Source organism: Cydia splendana, chromosome 1, assembly GCF_910591565.1.
Source record: "Cydia splendana chromosome 1, ilCydSple1.2, whole genome shotgun sequence".
NCBI classification, from domain to species: Eukaryota; Metazoa; Arthropoda; class Insecta; order Lepidoptera; family Tortricidae; genus Cydia; species Cydia splendana.
In genome coordinates this window covers 19,763,009-19,787,012 of record NC_085960.1, presented here as the reverse complement: position 1 = coordinate 19,787,012, position 24,004 = coordinate 19,763,009, and the positions used below count along the sequence as shown (strand labels likewise).

The 24,004-nt window shown below is 36.8% G+C and overlaps 1 protein-coding gene across 7 annotated transcripts in view; it reads left to right on the top strand.

Moving 5' to 3' along the window:
- The window catches only part of LOC134791730 (CUGBP Elav-like family member 1-A), a 386,209-nt gene that overhangs the window by 45,950 nt on the left and 316,255 nt on the right, over positions 1 to 24,004 (top strand). For all 7 annotated transcript variants that reach the window (XM_063762886.1, XM_063762926.1, XM_063762859.1 and 4 more), the window contains exon 3: positions 7,779 to 7,845. In XM_063762886.1, coding sequence (XP_063618956.1) covers positions 7,793 to 7,845 — 53 coding nt within the window. In that variant the 5' untranslated portion in view covers positions 7,779 to 7,792. The remainder of the gene's footprint in view (positions 1 to 7,778; positions 7,846 to 24,004) is intronic.

Below are 24,004 nucleotides of genomic sequence, written 5' to 3'. Positions count from 1 at the left end.
TAATCAATTTCCAGGTCCCTATTTTTAGTTTTTCGTAAATGACTCGTAAACGGTGGCCCATAGCAAAATAGGTTCTTAATGTTCTTGTAAATAAATAATCGACATAAAAAAAGCTATTAAAGCGGGAAAGTTAAATAATGTGTAGAATTGATTATAATTAACTTTCCCCCTTTAATACCTCATTAAATATTGACCGCAGCGAAAAAGTGGTCAGAACCCTTTTTGTGGACAATTTTATGTTCAATATTTATTTATAATATTGTTTTGCAACGGGCCACCGTTTAGGAATAATTTACGAAGAACTAAAAAAAGTGACCTGTGAACTGATTGTAATCAACTTTCTTCCTTTAATATCTTTTAAATATTGATCCTAGAGAAAAGAGTTCAAGATGTTTTTTTGGAGGAAATTATATGTAGGTAATTTATTCTTAAAAACCTATTTTGCTATGGGATACCGTTTACGAGTTATTTACAAAAAACTAAAAAGGTACTATATTGATCATAATTAATTTTCCCGTTGCTTTGTCTTTTTAGTGTTCTACATATTTCTTGTAGGAAATTTTATGTTTATTATTTATGCATAAGATTTTATTTTGCTATGAGTCATACTTTACAAATTATTAACGAAAAAATAAAACAAGGAATCTTAAAAGTTATTATAATTAACTTTCCCTCTTTATTATCTTTTTAAACATTGGTCCCTGCGAAAAAGTGTATTGAATCTACTTTGTACAAAATGTTGTGTTAACTTTTAACAACATTTTTTGATATTGGCCACCGTTTGCGAGTTATTTACGAAAAACTAAAAAAAGGGACCTTAGAAGTGATTATAATTAACTTTCCCGCGTTAATATCTCTTTAAACATTGTTCCTAGCGAAAAATAGTACGGAATCTTTCTTGTGGGCAATTTTATGCAGATTACTTGTCTAGTAGAACATTTTTGGCTATGAGCCACCGTTTAAGAGTTTTTTACGAAAAACTAAAAAAAGGGACCTTTAATATAAAATATCTCACTTCCGGTCAAGAATTCGATCAAGCAACCGGCAAATTCGAATTCAGCGGGGTCTAATTAAGTTAAAAAACCCGGTTGCCAAAAAGTAATATGATTTGCCAGTCGAAATCGAATTTTACAAAAATAAGACCAGTCTAATTGGAGTTCATAATAAATGCGTATATATTTGTTTTTTTTTTTATATTTCATTATTCATATTACACTAGCTTGACGACTATGTTTTCATGGTATTAAATAAATAGATCCGTAAAGAAAACAAAGGAAAGGTCGAAAGCTATCTTTTTGCCATTTTTACTTAAATTTGCGTAAACTTACACAAGAAAAAACCGTCATGCCCATCACTAACCCGTTAAAGGGAGGTGCCGTGATCAGAATTCGAAATCACTTCGTATTCGCCAAAGGGTGCCCGCGATGTCGAAAATCGTTTGTTATTAATTTGCCATTTGTCTGCGTACGCATCCCCAGGGGATCGGTCAGAAATACCGAAACGGCTGGTTGCTAGAAACTTAGGCACTATGGTTGGTATGGGTGACGATAGTTCTAGGTAGTAAATTTCAACTATAAATTATAACATAACAATAATTTTGATAAATGTAATGAAAACATAATGCTTAATTTTTACTTGTCGTGACCCGTTTTCATTATTCTTAATTGAACCTAAAGGCCATGCCACACCGGATGCGTGTACTAGACGTAAGCGTTCTGCTATAATAAAATAAAATGTCTCATAAGAAATGTCACACCACTTGCGTGACGTGCGCGTGTGTGTGCATGTAGGGAACACCCAAACTTTCATAACCTCGATTTTCATAATCCCGATTTTTTTTATGTCCGAAATATCGAAATTACGACTTTGAAACCCACGAAAGAAGAAAATCACGACTGTGTTATTTCCGAATACTTAAAATCCGATTTTCATATGGACGAAAGCTTAAAGTTCCGATTTAGAAAAAATCCGAAAATATTTTTTCCGAATTTGTCTATTCCGAAAAATCATTGACCGATTGGAAAAAAAGTAATTCGGTATTCAGAAATTCGATCTTTTGTAAACTCGGAATAATGAAATTCGTGATTTTCAAAATAAGACTTAAACGCACTTTGTTAAGTCTAACTAACTAAAATCCGAATCGGCGCACCCCACTACCCACGTGGTCTTGTCTGTCCTACCCCTAGAGTCTATGTAAAAAACCGGAGGCGCGGAGGGGAAGCAGCCCTGCGGCTTTGCTACGCCCGTAGCGCCGGAGCAGATGCGGAGCCCAACAAAAAATCTGTTGCCAGAAAAGTGGCTTAGGTTAGGTTAGAACTGCAACCCCATGAAAACAAACTGTTTCCAGAAAAGTGGGTTAGGTTAGGTTAGAACTGCGACCTCACGAAAACAAACTGCTGCCAGAAAAGTGGGTTAGGTTAGGTTAAAACTGCGTCTCCCAAGAAAACGAACTGGTGTCTGAAAAGTGGGTTAGGTTAGGTTAGAACTGCAACCCCCAAGAAAACGAACTGTTGCCAGAAAAGTGGGTTAGGTTAGGTTAGAACTGCGACCCCACGAAAACAAACTGTTGCCTGAAAGGTGGATTAGGTTAGGTTAGAACTGCGACCCCCAAGAAAACGAACTGTTGCTAGAAAAGTGGGTTAGGTTAGGTTAGAACTGCGACCCCACGATAACAAACTGTTGGTCGCCGAAGGCAACCAGCAAGCCGAAGCTGTGGAGGCAAGCATTTATTGTGCCTGCGCTTTGATAAGCAAGGGCGAAGGGGCTGCTTTGCCCGTAGCGCCGGAGCACGAATCGATAAATTCGGAATTTAAAAAATGGGTATATTTAAAATAGGAGTCACGTGGAATCGGAATTCAAATTTTCGGAATAATGGCATTTCGGAATTCGTGATTTCATAAATCGTAAATGTTAAATTCGGTGTTTATCACTATCGGAATTTTTATATTCGGAATTATGTGGTTCAGAATTTAAAAAAATCGTATTTTTTGCTATTCGGAAATATACACTTTCGTGATTTTCATCGTTCGTAATTACGACAGTCGGAATTTTGACGGGTCGAGCATTTAAAAAACGGAATAATAAAATTCGATATTCTAAAATTCGGCATAAAATATTTCGGAATTATGTAGTGTACCCGTGCATGAAACGTGTAACGCACGCATTGCAGGTCCTTTTCGATGCGTACAGTGATGATGATGAACTAACTACCGCAGATGAACTATTTTCGGAATTTATTAGGTATCGAGAGAATAGTACGAAAATGATGGCTACGCTATGGCGTGTGCTTGCGTACGCTGTAACCATATGCGTCGACGTGCGCGTAACCGTGTGACGCGTCTGTTACACTTTTGTCGATGCAAACGTTTTGCACATGCAAGCGGTGTGGCTCGGTCTTAATGCTTCATCCCCTATCGATATTTAAATAGATACCTGTTAGGGTCACTGACCGCCGTTATTGTTTGGATTATGCGCCAGGTTGCCAATGCTATTGTCAGTTTATTGCGGTAAACGTACATGGATTTTAGGTATAATTATGTTATCATTATTAATACTTCATAAATGCTATATTATAACCGTCGATGATTTACACATTATCCATACCTACCTACTGAAATGAGATATGAGTGGTAACATGGCCAATACAAAAATATAACGTACTTACTTTGAAAAAAAAAACAACTCTTATCTGTCGTTCTGTCAATAAAAAGAAAAATGTGGTAACTAAGTATGTATGGGATGTATACAGAGTTACTGCATTTTTTTGTATAACAGTGTTAGATACGATATTTTTTAAAAGTGCCTATAATGATTAAATAGTTGCCTAAAATTTCCTTTAAAAACCTGATATGTTAAAAAAAATTCACAGATTTCGTGCCTCACACGACTATCGAGCACATTGGAAATGAATCTACGGAATTCGAAAAAATAAGACTAACACAAGTATCCTGGACATAACGCATGTGAACAAACAAATAGCAAAATTTCCACACGCGGATCGAAGTTTGAATAATTGTCGCCGTGGCGCATAAGTATAGGTACATATTTCATTTTTCGATTAATAAGCAGGATATATTAATGTTCAAAGTACAAGAAAATTATTACACGGCATATCCGTAGTCAACTCGAGAAGTGGTAGCCACATCGCCGTTATCGTCACTCGAGTCTTGATCGGCAGCGGCCCATTTGCTGCAAGATATGTATTTTTCTTGACAGCAGTTTGACGCGACGAGAGATGACCATAACAGCGTTTGTCTATGTTGCACCAAACCTGAGTTCCAATAGGTACTACCAGGGTTCAGCATCAGCTATCTTGGGTACTACTCTCCTAAGTGCTCATCAAGACGAGTCGGATGACCAAAACAGCGTGTGCCTATGTTGCAACAAACCTGAGTTCCTTTAGGTACAGCCAGGGTTCAGCATCAGCTCTATCTTGGGTACTACTCTCCTAAGTGCTCATCGAGACGAGTCCGATGACCAAAACAGCGTGTACTTATGTTGTATTAAACCCGAGCTCCACTAGGTACTGGCAGGGTTCAGCATCAGCTATCTGCTAGCAGCCTCTCCCTCTCCCTCTCCCTCTCCCTCTCCCTCTCCCTCTCCCTCTCCCTCTCCCTCTCCCTCTCCCTCTCCCTCTCCCTCTCCCTCTCCCTCTCCCTCTCCCTCTCCCTCTCCTCTCCCTCTCCCTCTCCCTCTCCCTCTCCCTCTCCCTCTCCCTCTCCCTCTCCCTCTCCCTCTCCCTCTCCCTCTCCCTCTCCCTCTCCCTCTCCCTCTCCCTCTCCCTCTCCCTCTCCCTCTCCCTCTCCCTCTCCCTCTCCCTCTCCCTCTCCCTCTCCCTCTCCCTCTCCCTCTCCCTCTCCCTCTCCCTCTCCCTCTCCCTCTCCCTCTCCCTCTCCCTCTCCCTCTCCCTCTCCCTCTCCCTCTCCCTCTCCCTCTCCCTCTCCCTCTCCCTCTCCCTCTCCCTCTCCCTCTCCCTCTCCCTCTCCCTCTCCCTCTCCCTCTCCCTCTCCCTCTCCCTCTCCCTCTCCCTCTCCCTCTCCCTCTCCCTCTCCCTCTCCCTCTCCCTCTCCCTCTCCCTCTCCCTCTCCCTCTCCCTCTCCCTCTCCCTCTCCCTCTCCCTCTCCCTCTCCCTCTCCCTCTCCCTCTCCCTCTCCCTCTCCCTCTCCCTCTCCCTCTCCCTCTCCCTCTCCCTCTCCCTCTCCCTCTCCCTCTCCCTCTCCCTCTCCCTCTCCCTCTCCCTCTCCCTCTCCCTCTCCCTCTCCCTCTCCCTCTCCCTCTCCCTCTCCCTCTCCCTCTCCCTCTCCCTCTCCCTCTCCCTCTCCCTCTCCCTCTCCCTCTCCCTCTCCCTCTCCCTCTCCCTCTCCCTCTCCCTCTCCCTCTCCCTCTCCCTCTCCCTCTCCCTCTCCCTCTCCCTCTCCCTCTCCCTCTCCCTCTCCCTCTCCCTCTCCCTCTCCCTCTCCCTCTCCCTCTCCCTCTCCCTCTCCCTCTCCCTCTCCCTCTCCCTCTCCCTCTCCCCTCTCCCTCTCCCTCTCCCTCTCCCTCTCCCTCTCCCTCTCCCTCTCCCTCTCCCTCTCCCTCTCCCTCTCCCTCTCCCTCTCCCTCTCCCTCTCCCTCTCCCTCTCCCTCTCCCTCTCCCTCTCCCTCTCCCTCTCCCTCTCCCTCTCCCTCTCCCTCTCCCTCTCCCTCTCCCTCTCCCTCTCCCTCTCCCTCTCCCTCTCCCTCTCCCTCTCCCTCTCCCTCTCCCTCTCCCTCTCCCTCTCCCTCTCCCTCTCCCTCTCCCTCTCCCTCTCCCTCTCCCTCTCCCTCTCCCTCTCCCTCTCCCTCTCCCTCTCCCTCTCCCTCTCCCTCTCCCTCTCCCTCTCCCTCTCCCTCTCCCTCTCCCTCTCCCTCTCCCTCTCCCTCTCCCTCTCCCTCTCCCTCTCCCTCTCCCTATCGGTAATTCACAACAAACACCGATAACGAACTCTGCGAAACATGAAGTCATAAATGTCATGTGAAAAATGTCGTTCTGACTTTTTGACTATTTAAAGGTTAGGCTACAGGGCAAACCCTTAACCCGATCGTCTTTGTTTTAGGCTCAAATTGTAGCTGACTAAATTGTCCAGAGCCGTTTTTCTCAAATTTTTGATATCATTCTTCGTTTCCAAATTATCGAGCACCAAAATCAAAAATTCGGAAAAAAAATAATTTTATTTTCACTATTTCGACCATAACTTTTTTTGTTTTTGACTTTCTCGAATAATTATTTTTGCACCTTACAGCTCTCGTGATTATGCGTCTTTTGAGCCTATTTTTTAATATCATATCTTCACAACTTTCCGAGATATAATGGGATCGCACTTTTTCGTGAAATCGAGGCCTATACTGGAGCGAACGAAAAGACATTTCCAATGTCAAAACAAGATTTTTAAAAAGCCTGCTAAATTTCTTCATTGAGTTTCCCTCTATAGTTCGTTTTTTTTAGCATTAGAAAGAACTTCAAAGAAGGTAAGCGATCTTGACATGTCTTTTAATTGAAAAACGCTTTTTAAAAATCAGTAATTATTACTTATGAAAGCAGAAGAATATAAATGATAATACTAGATTCATAATTGTTACATATTTGCTGTAACTTATTTTTAAAATGTGTTTTTCAATTAAAAGACACATCAAGATTGTTTACCTTATTTCTAATGCTAAAAAAAACGAACTATAGCTAGAGTAATAAATTGTAAAGTTTTCATTTATAGTTGAATACCTAGATCTAGACAAAATGTCAGTGCAATGGTCACCTCTGATTTTCTAGAGGTCGGACATAAAATTTTACCGATAACCTTTCGTAACTTACAGAATTTTCAGAGAATTCACTTTTTGATTTAAGTAAAGTTAAACAAACCTAACCAACTTTGTAAAACGAGCTTGTGTTAAATACGCCCACTAAAAGCAACATTTTACTTAAGTAACTATAAATAACTAGCATTTTTATTCGTCTTAAAATACAACCATCTAAAATCGAGGGTATAATCATCTAGTCGGTTATAAATGAGGCGTTTCTCCGTAAGTGACAAAGGCAGTACGCGTTGTTGCTCGGTAAACGTAATTCAGGCCGGAGCGGGCTGTGTTCAAATTACACAGACATTCGGACACTTGACAAATTTAGTGCGTGACTCTGAGAGTTATACCTAACGTCAAAAGATCGCCCTTGCTGCTCAGCTGAGATTGAACTTTTGCTACTACATTTTTCTCTATACTTAGTCTAATTTTTGTATAGGTTTGATACCATTTTTAACTAACGCAAAGTATATGTACTAGGCGGCCTAGCCAAGGTGACGATCGCTTGCGCTTCGCCGTCGAATCGCTTTGTGTCTCTCTATCACTCTTCCAGATTAGTGTGACAGTGACAGTTGCGTGTCGTTCGCTACGTAGCGTTAGCGATTGGCATGTTGGCTACGGGGCCTGAGCCGATAAATGGTAGGTACGATTATCACTCAAGTAATTACTTCTTCTTCTATCGACGAAATTGAAGTATGGCAGAAGATATTTAACATAAAGTTTGCTGGATATAAAATCGAATCGAATTGATTAATTCCTGTTAATTATTTTCTCCTTAACTAAAGATAGTTTCAAGCTAAAATTAATATAGTTTAACGTGATTCAAAATTGAAAGCAATACCCGGGTAAATAATTCATTACAATAGTCTTAAAATAAATAGAAATTACTAGAATATAACAGCGATTTATAAGTAATTGAGTATAGTCTTATGTTCAATAATATATAGAAGATGTGTTTTTTTTCTCAGATTTTTCACAATTTATGGGTGACATGGAGATTCAGGACTTCAAGGTGATGGCTGGAGTAAATGACAGGTAAGTGATGAATTAGTCATCCGTATGTTGCTTTTGTGTTATATGTATAAACAAGTATGTACCGGTAACTGATTCATGTCCTAATTTTGTATTACTTTTTCGTCTTTAAATCTACACTCCTACAATTGTCAAGAAAACAACAGCTCTACGTGGTCGTGTGTTGGCTTCATCCAATGGTTGACTTCCATTTTTTTGTGATTTTGTTGAGGGCTGCGTTGCCCACTCCGTATTTTCTGGTACCTATGTAGGCGCCAGTAATTCTGCCTCAGCATCGCACGGTTCTATATGTATGAATGAATAATGAATCTGTTATTTTGACTTTGACTAATTTTGACTGAATCATTTTGATTAATTGAGGCTTGTACATTTTTATGAATAAGTAAGGGGGGTGTATGGGCCAAACAATAAAATTGCATATAACATGTAGAATCTTATAAAATATGCTTTATTATTCAGTACAATACTAATACAAGTAAGTAACTATCTGTTATTTTGACTTTGACTAATTTTGACTGAAATATTTTGTCTAATTGAGATTTGTGAATTTTTATGAATAAGGGTGTTAGATCTCTATAAATCTTTTAACTATATGATCCAACAATATAATTGCATTATAATATGTAAAAGCTTTTAAAATATGCTTTATTAATCAGTACAAAGCTATTACAAGTGACATGAATAACATTAGAACTATACTCCCTAATATAAAACACTTTAATCAACATAAAAGACGCGCGAGTCTCACGTGCGACATCAAAAGACCGTAATACGGATTTGACTGTAATACTTACGGTCGCATAATTTTCATAACATCGTAATGTTGACAAACAGTTACATCAAAAATGGGTTCTAGCAGTTGCTGCTAAGTCATATTTTGCAACGATATAAACATCGCCAGGAGTGCAAGTAAATTCGAGGGTTCGATGTAAAAAAAGCCCTCGTTCTTGCGTGAGACTCTAGCCATTCAACCGTCCTGCATCATCCATCTTGTTTCTTTTTTCTCCCCAATCCTGCGTTCGTCAAAGTGCAATATCATCAAATCACTGTAAAAGAAGTACCATGATTCGGGGGATAAAATATTACAACGGTGGTTTCAGGCAGACGGGTTGTTCGTGCTGGGCCACAGTAGAAGATAATTGTAGCTAGTGTTATTTACCCATGTACTATTTCCGAGACATCATTTCAGTTTCATATACGTATCGTATCGTTATAACACTTATAACCCCCTTATCAGTTCGGTTAAAAATATTTTTACATGTTGTTAATTATGAATAAACTTGAGCAGCTATAATAAATTATATTTACACTATGAAATGGTACCCTATTCGACATAATAAGTTTTTTTTTTGTTTTTTCATAAAAATAGATTGACGTTAAAGTTATCCTAATCGGCCCGCGAATTTGAGCTCTAGCACAAAAGAACAAATATGCACTGATAAACCTATAACCGTCGTTTGCGTCGCACAGTCGGGGAAAAAGGAAGATTCATGTTCATTAAAATTATCAACATTTATTTATTCATTTGCTTATTTTTTCTTACACAAATGAAATGTACAAAAGGCGAAATTAATGCCATAAGCCATTCTCTAAGAGTCAACCTTAACATAACATTAACAAATATCATACGGCGCGATTCGGGAAATGAATTAGAGATAATTAATTTCCCGAATCGAGCCGATAATCAATGTTTTTGTAATGTAGCATCAGATTACATTAAGTCGTCCTACTTTGGTTGATACCACTGCTATACTTATAACTATTTTAATCTCCTCATCGTATCACCCCCTGTACAACAAACCCGCACACACCAGCGGCATCTTTGCCGAGTCACTCAAAGCGTATTTCATGCTACGTCGGCCAGCGAAATGATATTGTCGGAAATATGATTTGAGAAACATATGTATTTGATACATAAATGCATCTATTGAGAGCGTTTGAAGCCTGATTGTGTTTCAGATTGCCATCTTGATGCTTAAGCTGATTAGAAATTTTGCGCTTCGGGTGGGTATTTAGGAGGGGCTGCTTGTGATGAAAGATAAATAATGTAGGTACTTAGTGCTCTTTATATGGAATTTCCTTAAATGTTTATAATGCCATACATATTTGAAAAAATAAATCATGATTAAACTAGGGAACAAACCAAATTATTGTATGTAAGTAATATCTTTTCAGTCTATTTCAGTTAGTAAATCATGATTACTTTTTGATTCAAGTATTAAAATAAAAAAGAAAATAATTATTGCAAATCTTTGCCATGCCAGGAAACCTTCAAGCCATTTTGAAAGGATAGACTGATAACTTTGCAATAAAAATTTTTTTCACTGCTATTTGTTGGTATTGTGGTTGGTACCTATAGTAAGTTTAATAAGCGGCAACAGGCGATCTTATATGTGGCAGGAAAAGGACATCTTATAGCTAATTCCATGTACCTAGTGGAAAAAAATAAAAATAGAGAACAGCAACACGCGAAATTACTACTTAAGGTAGAAATATGTATCCAAGTTTCAACTGTTTTAAAAAATATCAAATAAGGAACCCTAAGGAGGCCTATTTCCACTGAAAAAGCACAATAAAATGACCCGGAAGGCAAAGAATTTATTGCACATTTTAATTAAATTGCACTAAAATATCACGGTCGTGACGATTACTTTGTTCAGTAATCACACACAGACGAAAAGCATTAATCTGAAGACATTAATTGGCGTTATTATTAATATAATTATGACTAAGTGGCCTTTAATAGCATTTACCCCCAGGTGTCATTGTGCGTTCACGCAGGCAAGCCGAGCGCTGCTCGCTTGGGCAGAATTTCACGCCTGGCCGATGGCCGTACGAGAGGTCTATTATTGTCTAGGTTTTCATAATACATATAACCATACAAGGAGTTGCGGAAAATATATTAGGTACTGTTTTTGCATAACTTTATTTCTTCTTAAAATACTTTAATATATACATCATACCCAAGTAGCATGGAAGTGTCGGCAACATCAATATAGCAGCCAATTAAGAACTTAGAGTGATTTAAGGGACGTATAAGAGTGTCAGGAAAGATTTAAGCTGTATAAAAGGTACTTTACAGACATTATACAGCTCAAGCTGTATAAAATCATTATAAAGGATTCTGCGGAAGCATGGGGTGCTTTATCAGAATATAAAAAATCTACTATAAAACTAAAAGTGTTGTGAGAGACTACAAGCTAATTCTATCGTAAAAGCTGTATACAGGCTGTATTGTAGTAACACTTGGCACTTTTAGCTGTACAAAAGTATCTGTCAACTCCGTTGTAAAACATTAAGTGTTATGAAACACTACAAGCTAATTTTATCGTAAAAGCTGTATACAGGCTGTATTGTAGTATCACTTGGCACTTGTAGCTGTACAAATGTATCTGTCAACCCCGTTTTAAAGCTATTTCTTATGGCGTAATCTTACTCTCCTATAAGAATAGTAGTTGTATAACTTCTGTCTGTAAGGGTATTATAAAACCAAATGAATAAATGGCAGCTATAGTACAGCTTTTTTCTGTCTTACTGATAGAGTCGCTTATAACAATCTTTTGGCGTAATTTTACACTCGTATAAGTATAGTAGTGTAATGATTTCTGAAAATAAGTGTATTATAAAACTAAAGGAATATATGATAGTTACAGTCTTCTTCTTCCTCGCGTCATCCCGGCATTTTGCCACGGCTCATGAGAGCCTGGGGTCCGCTTGACAACTAATCCCATGATTTGACGTAGGCACTAGTTTTAGTTTTTTAGTTTTTACGAATGTTTTTAATGAATGACAGTTACACTACAGGTTTTTTATTTGTTATACGGATCTCTAAAGAGAATTATAACTTATGTACGGAGAACCGAAATACAGCCAAACGAATACAAATATTCTATTATAAAGCTGTTTTAATTACAAAAGCTGTAAAAGACACTCTATTTATTACACAGCACAGCTACTAAGATTATAATGCTCTCCAACTATCCTGTAGGCTGTTTAAAAATTGTCGCCATTTTACAAGAAATAAAAAAACGTATTTGTAAATATAATTAAAGAAATACTTGCAAATATTTAGCGGACTAACGCCGTGTTATGTTTACCAGCTAAAATAAATTGTTTAGCCTTAGAATTAATATTTATAAATATTTTTGATACTCTAACCTTAAAAACAAACAGTAACTTTGCCGATTTTTGATATTTTCCTTATGGTTTCTCTTTGTTATTTTGCAGGCGCGTAAATATTTTGCCAGAAAAGATACACAGTTTCACAATAAATAATAATCCGCACTTACCAATAATGTAAAATTCCATTCAAGTCCTGTATAATATTTACTTTTACTTTTACCATCCACTATAACACTTTATTGTCGCCATTACTATATTACGAATGAACAAGATTAAGACATTTTAGTTTCTTAAATGATTATTATTCTCTTGTAATTCTTTCTTATAACTCATTTAAAACTTATATTGTTATATCGTACTTATAAGAGATTATCTGTAGTGTTAAGGTTTCCTGTTACACCGAAATATAGCTGTAATGCAGCTATTATGCAGCTTATGTATTGCTTATACAGCTACTCTACAGCTCTAATAACGCCAAAGGCTGTATAATTTGGGCCCTTTTTTTACTTATAAGGGCTGTATAAGCGCTTATACAGCCTTTGTACAGCCTAACTGTACAGCTTATAGTATACAAATAAACTTTAATACAGCTTATATACAGCTTGCAATGCTACTTGGGTAGTTAAAGAACTTACACCATATTTACGAAAAAACCTATACGAATTTTTAATGGGATTGAAAACATAAACTGTCTCATTGTATCGTGTGAATTATCTACGGTATCAAGAAAATTTAGAGCTAAATGTAAGATATTTCTCCCTATTATTGTCAGCAGAGCAGAACGAGCTAAGCGGACGAGGTGTTAGAAATTATTTGATCTCAACATTGTTGTTTAGAGAATACTTAACTTATAGCTAATATCTTGCTGACTGTACCTATTGCACCTATAGGCTATATAAGCTTTGCTAAGGGTGGGGCTAGATCACAGGGAGGACATGTCATTGTACGGAAACCGTTTTAGTAACTATTTGAGTACAACATAATAATATCTATACGCATCAACAACGATGTAAACAATCATGAGCAAATGTAACTTGTGTGGAAAGTGGGATGAATTAAATTAATATGTATTAAACTGAGTAAATAGTACATTATTGTCGAGGCTCGGAAGTAGCTACTTGCAGGCTGAGGATTCGTTTTAAACGGACGACCTTGGGAGTCCGTTTAATTGAATCCGAAGCCAGCAAGTAGCCTTCCAGCCGAGTCATATATAGTGCTTTTCTCAAAAATGGTGCAAGAAATATAAATATCATAGAAATATTTTACAAAAGCAACGTTCTTACGTATATATTTTCACAGAAAAAAGTAGAAACAATTGAAAAAATTAGCTTTGCCGCCTTTTTATTTTTTTAATAAAAAAATAGAAGTGTATTTTCTGCCGAAAATACGTCAACCTATTTGAGACAGCTAAATAGTCGCGGTACTAATCATCTGTTTGGCTGTTTAATGGGCCTGTGCCTTCATTTGATATGGCCATTTCAACTTTTAAAAAGTTTGGAACTCGACAAATAATGGAATTTGTATGCAACATTGCAGTCCCAAAATCGAGACTGCAATGTTTTTAACTTATTAATTTTTGACTGACCATAAACTACGTGCTTCGCGACCTATTTTTTAAACGGCAAAGTCGACTTTGCCGTCCATTTTTGAGAAAAATCCTTTACTATTGTGGAATGAAAATAAGCTATTTGAATAATATCCCTTATTACCAAGTGGTTTTAACAGAAATTCTTATTTTATGGCCATAGTGTCTCTCATGTCAATATTAACTATAATCCTCCAAACAAGGCAAGCTTAGATAAGAAGTTCATAGTTTTGTTACATAATTCCATGTATGATTCAATGGCCTACACAATTTCATTTTACTATGAATAGGTAAGTACTTACCTACAACTTATTCAACTTATCATTGCGAAATTTCGTTTCTTTTAATTGTTAAGTACCTACCTTGCCTAAAATCTAAAAAAATTGGCGCCAAACCCACTCTTTGAACTTGTAATATGCTTAATTCATTCATTCTTTACTAATTCATCGCCAAGCATTAATTAGAAAGGTAATAAAATGACATTATCCATTGAAGACTGGTCATGACAGCTGGCTATGTCTATCGTTTGGCTATCGACAGTTATTAATGGATCGCAGCCGGTGCAAAGTGGTACATTTTCTCGCAACTCCATCTTAGCTTATAATAATATATCTTCGCGATAAATAGATCAATAAAACCGGGTCAATTTGTTTATATTTTCTTTAAGTGACCTTTTACCTACTAGAGAGTAGGCGCTTAGTTTTGTTGGGTGATAATATCGATGTAACTTTCCACAAATTTTCACTTGATGAAACATTTTATTTATAACTAGCTGAGGTACCGGCTTCGCTCAGGGAGCTGACATGAGAATTGTGTGGTGGTTGTAATAAAAGGATAAACTTTAAAATATATTTAGGTATTTTTTTTCTAACTATACCTACTTCTATGTACATTTTTTTAATTTCCAACTCGAGAGCAACCTACGTATAGTTGACCGTGTGAAAAGCACAGGGAATAGGGACAACTGGAAGTGTTTATCGAAAATCTCCTGAGAGTATGAAGGCTTCGAATAGTCCACAATGTTCTAGAATATTCCTCAACATTTGAGTGTGTTCTGGAACACTCCACAATGATCTAGGATCCTGGATTCTAGGCTATTTACGAATATTTGACAACATTCCAGAATATTCCGGAATGTTCTCGAACATTAGAACCTCGCAACTGTCTTGCTTTAAATATAAACCCCTACCAATAGGTAGCTCAAACCCTACAAAAATGGTCCAGAATATTCCACATTTGAAAGTGTTCTGGAATGTTACACAATGATTTAGAATGTTCTCGAATACTCGACAACATTCCAGAATGTTCTGTAGCTCCACCCATACAAAAAAAGCTTCGAATGGGCCACAATGTTCCAGAATATTCAACAACATTCGAGAGTATTCTGGAATATTCCACAATGATCTGGGATGTTCTCTCGAATGCTCTTGACTGTTCTAGAAATGTCTAGAGGGTAAAATTATCTTCAAAAGCACGCCTTTCAGGTAAACACGGGAATCTTCTTCATGGAAAGACAAAAATGGCTTCAAATAGTCCACAATGTTCTAGAACATTCCACAACATTTGAATGTGTCCTGGAACGTTCCGCAATGATCTGGTATCCTGGATTCTAGGCTATTTCCGAATATTCGACATCATTCCAGAATATTCCGGAATGTTCTTTAACATTTGAACCTCACGACGTTACCACAATAGGTAGCTATGATCCTACAAAAAACCTCGAATGGTCCAGAATATTCCACAACATTCGAAAGTGGTCTGGAATGTTCCACAATGATGTAGAATGTTCTCGAATATTCGATAACATTCTAAAATGTTCTGAAATGCTCTTGAATACTCTCGGATAGTCTGGAATGTTCTAGAAATGTCTAGCCTCCAATACCCGAGACGGCTTCGAATGTTCCTGAATATTCCACAACATCTGAAAGCGTTCTGGAATGTTCCACAATGATCTAGAATATTCTCGAATATTCAACAACATTCCAGAATGCTGTGGAATGCTCTCGAATACTCTCGAATGGTCTGGAATATTCTAGAAATGTCTAGCCTCCGATACCCGAGACGGCTTTGAATGTTCCTGAATATTCCACAACATCTGATAGCGTTCTGGAATGTTCCACAATGATCTAGAATATTCTCGAATATTCGACAACATTCCAGAATGCTGTGGAATGCTCTCGAATACTCTCGAATGGTCTGGAATGTTCTAGAAATGTCTAGCCTCCGAGACAGCTTCGAATGTTCCAGAATATTCCACAACATTCGAAAGTGTTCTGGAATGTTCACATTGATCTAGAATGTTCTCGAATATTAGCCAACATTCCAGAATGTTCTGATATGCTGTGGAATGCTCTCGAATACTCTCAAATGGTCTGGACTGTTCCAGAAATGTCTAGCCTCCGAGACAACATCGAATGTTCCAGAATATTCCACAATATTCGAAAGTGTTCTGGAATGTTCACAATGATATAGAATGTTCTCGAATATTCGCCAACATTCCAGAATGTTCTGATATGCTGTGGAATTCTCTCGAATACTCTCGAATGTTCTGGAAATATCTAGCCTCCGAGACCCGAGACAGGTCACCAGGTACAAATTTATGTAGGTATATATTTCACGATCTATTCTGAACTTTCCTTTATTAAGTTAAGGTTCAAAATTCAAAAACAAAACAACTGCTTCTAGGTCTCAGAGGGCGAAACTTTTAGCCCTTATATCTTCAAAAGCACACCCTTCAGGTAAAAACGGAAAACTTCTTCATGGACGGGAGATAGAGGGCTACCACCCCATATAGCTTCCTTGATCGTATCGGGACTCATTTCTGAGTTTTAGCAGCACGCACATTGTACACTTTCTTTTATTATATATATTGATTATTACATGGACAAATTAACTCTTTGATAATGAGGACCTTCCTTGTTGTAAAGTAAAAAATATCATATTTTACAGTTCGCTAAATTTGAAAAAAAAAAATGCAAAGTATAACTACTAATATATAATAAAACTAGTGCTGTGCATATTATATTTTTGCCTCTCGTATTACAAATAACGAAAATACAATATGCAGTCTCAGGTCCAGACGGAATAAGAAGACAAAATATCGCAGTCTTCTAGTACTCCAGTTGGGTCCTTATATTCGTCGAGTCTCATAAATAAAGTTGTCGAGGGCCGCCCTTCTGACTCTGCAAACGTGGCACGACGTGGCATTGAAAACGATTTCGAGACTCGAGAGAACTCTTACCGTCTTTTTCGAATTTGTTATGCTCAGACGGGATGGCAATAGCAATAATGTAGTTTGAGGTTCAGAAAACCTAGAAAATTCGAGTGACAAAGTTCGAAGTTCATTTGTTTCATTGTTGCTTTGACGAGGTTTGATTGTGCATGGAACGGATTAACGGCCGTTTTGAAGTTGATTTCATTAAAACATCAAGTTAATTTGATTTAAACAGTTCCGAATTTACTACCAATTCCCAATTTCTTCAGAAAGAGAAAAATGTTGCTTATTTGCGTGTATTCTTTTCACTATTTATATACTTCAATGTATGTGTGATGGTATCCATGATAATTTTATTAGAAAATCAATTTTAACAAACAAAACCTTGTGATTATTTATAATTGCAAATTGTGCTGCAGATTATATCGCCACGGGCGTTGTAATTTTCCATTAATTTTATAACCAAAAACAGGAATCATCTGGAAAACTCCTGACAATGTCATGTCAATCACCTCCATCAACGCACGGTAGGCTGGCAACTATTTCAATAGCAGGTTCGTTAGTAACGCCGACATGGCCCCATCCTGACGGGGCACTGTCAACGCCGATAGTAATTTAGATCAAATGACGCGACATCTGAAATTGAAATTTAATACTGCCTTCATCCTGATACGTTCAGTACACACCACACTCTGCCACACTACAAAATGTACCATGTAATATGCACATAATATAGTTATATTTTTTACATTTAATAATTTAACATACGATCTTTAGATTTTGCATTGCTATAATCGACAATTTTTAGGGTTCCGTACCCAAAGGGTGAAACGGGACCCTATTACTAAGACTCCGCTGTCCGTCCGTCCGTCCGTCCGTCTGTCTGTCACCAGGCTGTATCTCACCTACCGTGATAGCTAGACAGTTGAAATTTTCACAGATGATGTATTTCTGTTGCCGCTATAACAGCAAATACTAAAAACAGAATAAAATAAAGATTTAAGTGGGGCTCCCATACAACAAACGTGATTTTTGACAGAAGTTAAGCAACGTCGGGCGGGGTCAGTACTTGGATGGGTGACCGTTTTTTTTTTTGCCGTTTTTTGCATTATGGTACGGAACCCTTCATGCGCGAGTCCGACTCGCACTTGCCCGGTTTTTTTAACATTCATAAACTTAAAAGCAACGTAATTTATTAATGGCATTTTAAGCATATTGGTCTTAATTTCTATAAATTAGCAAGTTGTTGTTTTCCTAAACAATCATGTAGGGTAGGTTATGCATAATTAAAATATAGTTGGATATGGAGACAAGTACGAGCGAAATTCACGATAACTGAATGGTATCAGTTAAATATAATTCTGATATCAGTGTACGTTCAAATAGGCCTGCATGTCAATGTGTCTGATGCACACATCTTTCAGTCACCTTTCCGCGTTTTCTATAATTATATGTTTAGTCCGAGTATTTTTGATTTCATTGCTAAAATATATATTTTTATTGTCTTAACGTTTTAATGTTAACTGCAAATTTCATAACGCACAAATGCTACCATTTTCTACGAACTGTTCAATCAGAATTGAAATAATGCAATAATTTATCTCAAAACCGATCTCGACGTTGACTCACTGTAATTAAATTATAAATGTCTGAACTGTTTGACGCTGGCCGGGGTAAATTAGTTTGAGTAGAGTTTAAAATCTCGCGACAACTACCCATGTTCGAAGAGTAAGCCTGCTGTACGTGAGCAATTTTACTAATGCACCTCCCTATGTAACTGTTGAGGTTACAGTGATAAAAGACTGGCGAATTTATAAATAACAACTTGGTATGAAAAAGTAAATTAATCTTCACGTTTTTAATTTTTGCTTAGTGACCAAAAACAAATAATAAACAATAGTACCTACTTACATTTCAATGGAAGTATGGAAAGTGTGTTATTATTTAGTATTATTTACGAGTCCCGAGAGACACGGGACAAGTAAATAATAACACTTTCACACGTACATTGAACGACATTTTTTATACATTTGCGAAAAAAAACACAATAAATCAAATATTGGTTACATGAGTATTAATTACACTTACAGCTTACGAATTTTTCTTTGAACTTGAATGATATTGTATACATATTATAGTTATATTATTCAACACTATAAACTACGTTCAGCGTTGATTTACACAAAAAAATTATCACATCAACTCATTTCATACAAAAACACTCAGTTGCAATTTAAGTTAATTATTTTGATACAACAAAATTTTAAGTGAAAATGGCGGGGGCCCGGTTTTACTTTTTCATTTTTTCTGTTAACGACAGCCAACATGGCCATGGTGGTTCCATTCAGCCATATAATAAAAAAGTTTTTTAGTGAAATATCGTATTATATAACGTTTTATTTATATAATAACAAACAAATATTTAATTTATATCGTGTAACAATACTTTTTGTACATAATAAATCTCTAATGGCTAAATAAAAATAAATAAAGTTTTTGAACAACCAAACTCTTTGGTTTGAACGTATCGATTACGGTCAGAATTAAATTTAAAAAAGCTGGATAAGTAAAAAGCACTAGTTCGTAAAAACCAACTTTGCGTACGCTAAAGAGCTACGTAAAGTACCAATTTTTGAGCAACTGTATTAAAAAAATACTTTTCTGTTTAGTTACGAAACCATTCGTCAGTTTTAATTTAAATAAGTACGAATAGTAGATAGTAAGTCACCTAATAGGAAAGTCCCGTAAGATTGATTTTACATTTTGTGCGGATATATTTTTTTTTTGATTTAAAGAAGTACATAATTTAATTTAACATATATTATTTATATTTTTCATAAAGATAAGGTGGCTTCTCAAATTATAGAATTTGAGAAGCCACCTTATCTTTATGAAAAACTGAAGTGGGTAAATGATGGGAACAAGTCAGTGAGAAGTCATAGAAAGCATTCCTTGCTTATCCCTAAACATAGAACCAAGTTATTTAGGGGAGGATTCAAGTACGCAGCAACAAAAATTTGGAACGATCTCCCACCACCACTAAGGAGTCCTATGCCGTTGCTAAAGTTTAAGAAGCTGGTTAAAGCACATTTACTTAAATTACAGAAAGGAGATCCCCCTAACTAACTAACTAATATAAATATAACTAACTAATAACAATATAACTAACTGATAAAACATATATATATATATATATATATATATATATATATATATATATATATATATATATACATAGTACACACACACACACACACACACACACACACACACACGCACACGCACACACACGCACGCACACACACACACACACACACACACACACACACACACACATACGCCGTTCGCGTATATTATATTATTATAACCAGTGTAAGTACTGGATTTTGTGCATCTTGTATATGTAAAGACCGACCTGTCAAAAAAGGGACCCGTCTGGAAATCAGCGCTGGGTACCTATATATGTATCTAGCAAAAAGCTGAGATTGGTACCCATTGCCTATACCACAAATTTTTGTGCATGTTTTTATATTTAACGTAGTTGTGGCAATAAAACTTTTTTTATTTTTATTTTTATTTTATTTTATTTTATGTATAAGATGTCAGTGAATGCAGGTCGTGCAATAAAAATATGTATGAAAATTATGTTAAAAAAATAAAACATAAACGGGTAGTTTTATCGGCAAGGATTTAATTCATGCTTATTTTTATTTTCTTCTTCTTCCTCGCGTTGTTCCGGTATTTTGCCACAGCTCATGGGAGCCTGGGGTCCGCTTGACAACTAATCCCAAGAATTGGCATAGATACTAGTTTTTACGAAAGCGACTGCCATCTGATCTTCCAACCCAGAGGGTAAACTAGGCCTTATTGGGATTAGTCCGGTTTCCTCACGATGTTTTCCTTCACCGAAAAGCGACTGGTAAAATATCAAATGACTTTTATATTAACCTTATTAGATTACCATCACTAACTTAATTTGCTCTGAGTTATTTTGCACCTAAATGAGTCCGCTATTTAATACACTCAATCCAATCCCTTAACCATTGGCGCCTCTCTGTAGGCTTCCTCGCATCATATTTGCACTTTTCATTACAGTTATTAAAAACTATGCACGTACCTAATATATTAATGAATAAGCAAGGAAATAGTACATTTTAGGGCAAGTGTGAAAACTACTTCGGTACGGTTCGGTGTTTATTGCAAGTGTGAAAAGTGTGTTGGGTACGAGTCCGAAGATATATTTTATGAGCCGTAAACGAATGAAACACATGGGACAAGTAAGTACATAATGACATTAATGACACTTGCACACGTACAATAAACGACATTTTTTAATACATAGATATGCGAAAAAATCAGAATAAAATAGTTATTGGCTATATACATACGTATTACACCTACGGTTATGAATTTTCCCTTGAATGATATTGTCGATTGAGCACGATATATACTAACATTATGTTTAGCGATGATAAGTACATTGCAAAACCCTAAAGGACTTAGTTTTTATTGAGGACTATTATATGAAAATGAGATATAACTTGCCCTAATTGCTAAGAGTAGGAATAAATAAAGCATAGATTGGAGCTGGGGGCACGGTACGATTTCATGGCTACCGGGGCAAATCTGCTTTGTTTGACCTTAGGGCGGCATCGCCTGAGACAAAAGTGCATACTCACTGCACTAACATAGCCTACGAATTCAAGTTCAAAAAAAATATAAATTTTGAAAGGCTTTATCTCGGAAACTATTAGATCTACAGAGACAATTCTAGCCTCGTATTGTAGCAAATTTAGTCTACTTTAAAAACGCCTGGAGAATGTACCATCTAAAACTTGTACTTTAGGGTTATAATCGCCCAAATCTAAAATAAAACTATATTTTCGCGGTTTTATCGTTTTTTGACAAAGTTGCGTTCGGCCCTCGAGGTCTCAAACTTCATTCGTTGGGCCACCATCACTAACAAGTCTGCAAAAAATCAGAACAACCGGATTTGACGCAAACGAACCCCATTACAAAAGGTGACAAAGTTACTAGATTAAAAACCGGACAAGTGCGAGTCGGACTCGCCCACCGAGGGTTCCGTACTTTTTAGTATTCGTTGTTATAGCGGCAACAGAAATACATCATGTGTGAAAATTTCAACTGTCTAGCACGGTTCGTGAGATACAGCCTGGTGACAGACGGACGGACGGACAGCGGAGTCTTAGTAATAGGGTCCCGTTTTACCCTTTGGGTACGGAACCCTAATAAAAAGGAATGAACTTATAGGTACGCTAATAATAATAATAAGCTAACGAGAAAAAATGCCATCTATACATTCCTTATTATCTTACTTCAATATCGCGAAGCTAATATTAAAATATATTCTACTGAACCTGTTTTTTTACAAATCTTAAATAGTTATGCTGCATATCTTTCCTTAATAACATCTTCCTTTAAGATATTGTTTGTTTCATACGTCACGAATATATTTTAATAACGCCGCTATGCTTAAAATATTTAGATAAAGATGGTAAAATGGTAAAAATCCGTTTCTAGTATTTCGTATGCAAAGCGTGACAAGAGGAGCACTATTATTAACCCTTAGCCAAGCCAAAGAGAATAGAGTCTATAGAGACGGATTGTCAAAGTAAATTATGTAGCCACTGTAAATTTACTGCCATCTTTCGACAGAACATAAAACTGCTAGAACGCCATTTGACTTTGATCCTTATTCTTTCACCGATATGTGTTAACTTATTAAATATTAATATTAACGCCATCTACTGGGCTATAGGTCAAAGGTATAATGCAATGTTTTCGAGCGATGGCGCCATAACCTTCAGCCTATGCTCGAGTAGATGGCGTTAATATTAATATTTAATAAGTTAACACATATCAGTGAAAGAATAAGGATCAAAGTCAACTGGCATTCAAACAGTGTTAATCTTCTGTCGAAAGATGGCAGTAAATAAACTGTAGCTACATAATTTACCATGACAGTAACTCTCTACTTCAAATTCTCTTTGGCCAAGCTTAGAGATATGTCTCCTACGTTGTATGAAACACTATGTGGGATACATAACTCTGTTGGCTTGATCTTGAATGTCGGCGCGATTCGGGAAATGAATTAGAGGTTCACTAGATATGAAATAGTAAAAATATGTGACGTTCCACGGCAAAAGGTTCCATTGCCCCGGCAGAATATTGGAGCGGCGTTAATAATAGCGTAAGCGCCAGCCGCCAAAGGGTACCTTTTGTCGTGGAACGTCACATATCTTTACTATTTCATATCTAGTGAATCTCTAATTCATTTTCCGAATCGCGCCGTGTGGATTCTTCGTTGTCGAAGCCCAGAGAAGAAGTGTGGGCGGGATGATACCTTCTTTAAAAACTGGCCGGAAGAAGCACAAAATTGTAAGCTATATTAAGTTAGAAAGTCAGGGGACAGGCCTTTGCTCAGCAGTGGGACACTCAAATAGACTAAATAAAATGTATGTTAAATATAAAATTCAAACTAGTTTTTTTTAATGTCACATACGGTTACTATGCGTGGTAATTAAGATGGTTTGTTATGCATGAAAAACAACAAGAACTTAAGCACACCTCTAAGGATGGAGCAAATTCTGATTACACGCATTTAGGAACTAATAAAAGTATTTAAAAGATTTCCAGCTTGCTGGGAAATAATTCCTCAAAACGCTATTTTTGATTGGCCTAACATTAAAAGAACTGATTTAGCACGATTTTAAAATTTAAATGCATTAATGTACATACGTAAGCGAGTATTAAACACATTATTAGATATGCATATAATGTTATATATCTAACATGAAGATTCTCTCCACAATTACGTTATTTTACAAAGAAGATAAAAGTATGTAGTTTAGCACGTAATTAACTAATTATTATTTAAATGTACCGCAAATTATGTTCTTGACGCTAAATTCATAAACATTTTGTGTTTTTCTTTATAGCCCTAAGATAGTACAACATGTCGTCAGTGAGATTTATGTTATTTTTATATAAAAGGTAGAAATTTAATTTTTATCATCCAGACCGGGCAAAATTTTAATTTTCATGCTAGATATTTTGTAATCTTATTATTTTCCCATAAACCTAGAAGAGGACTTTGTACCTAAAAAGCTAGAATAACCAATTTTATGAAAGCTTTTAATGTAGTTCTTGGTAATTATTTTTCAATAATACTCAATAGGTTTCTCAATTTTCTATCCACTCACCTTTACCTACAGACTAAA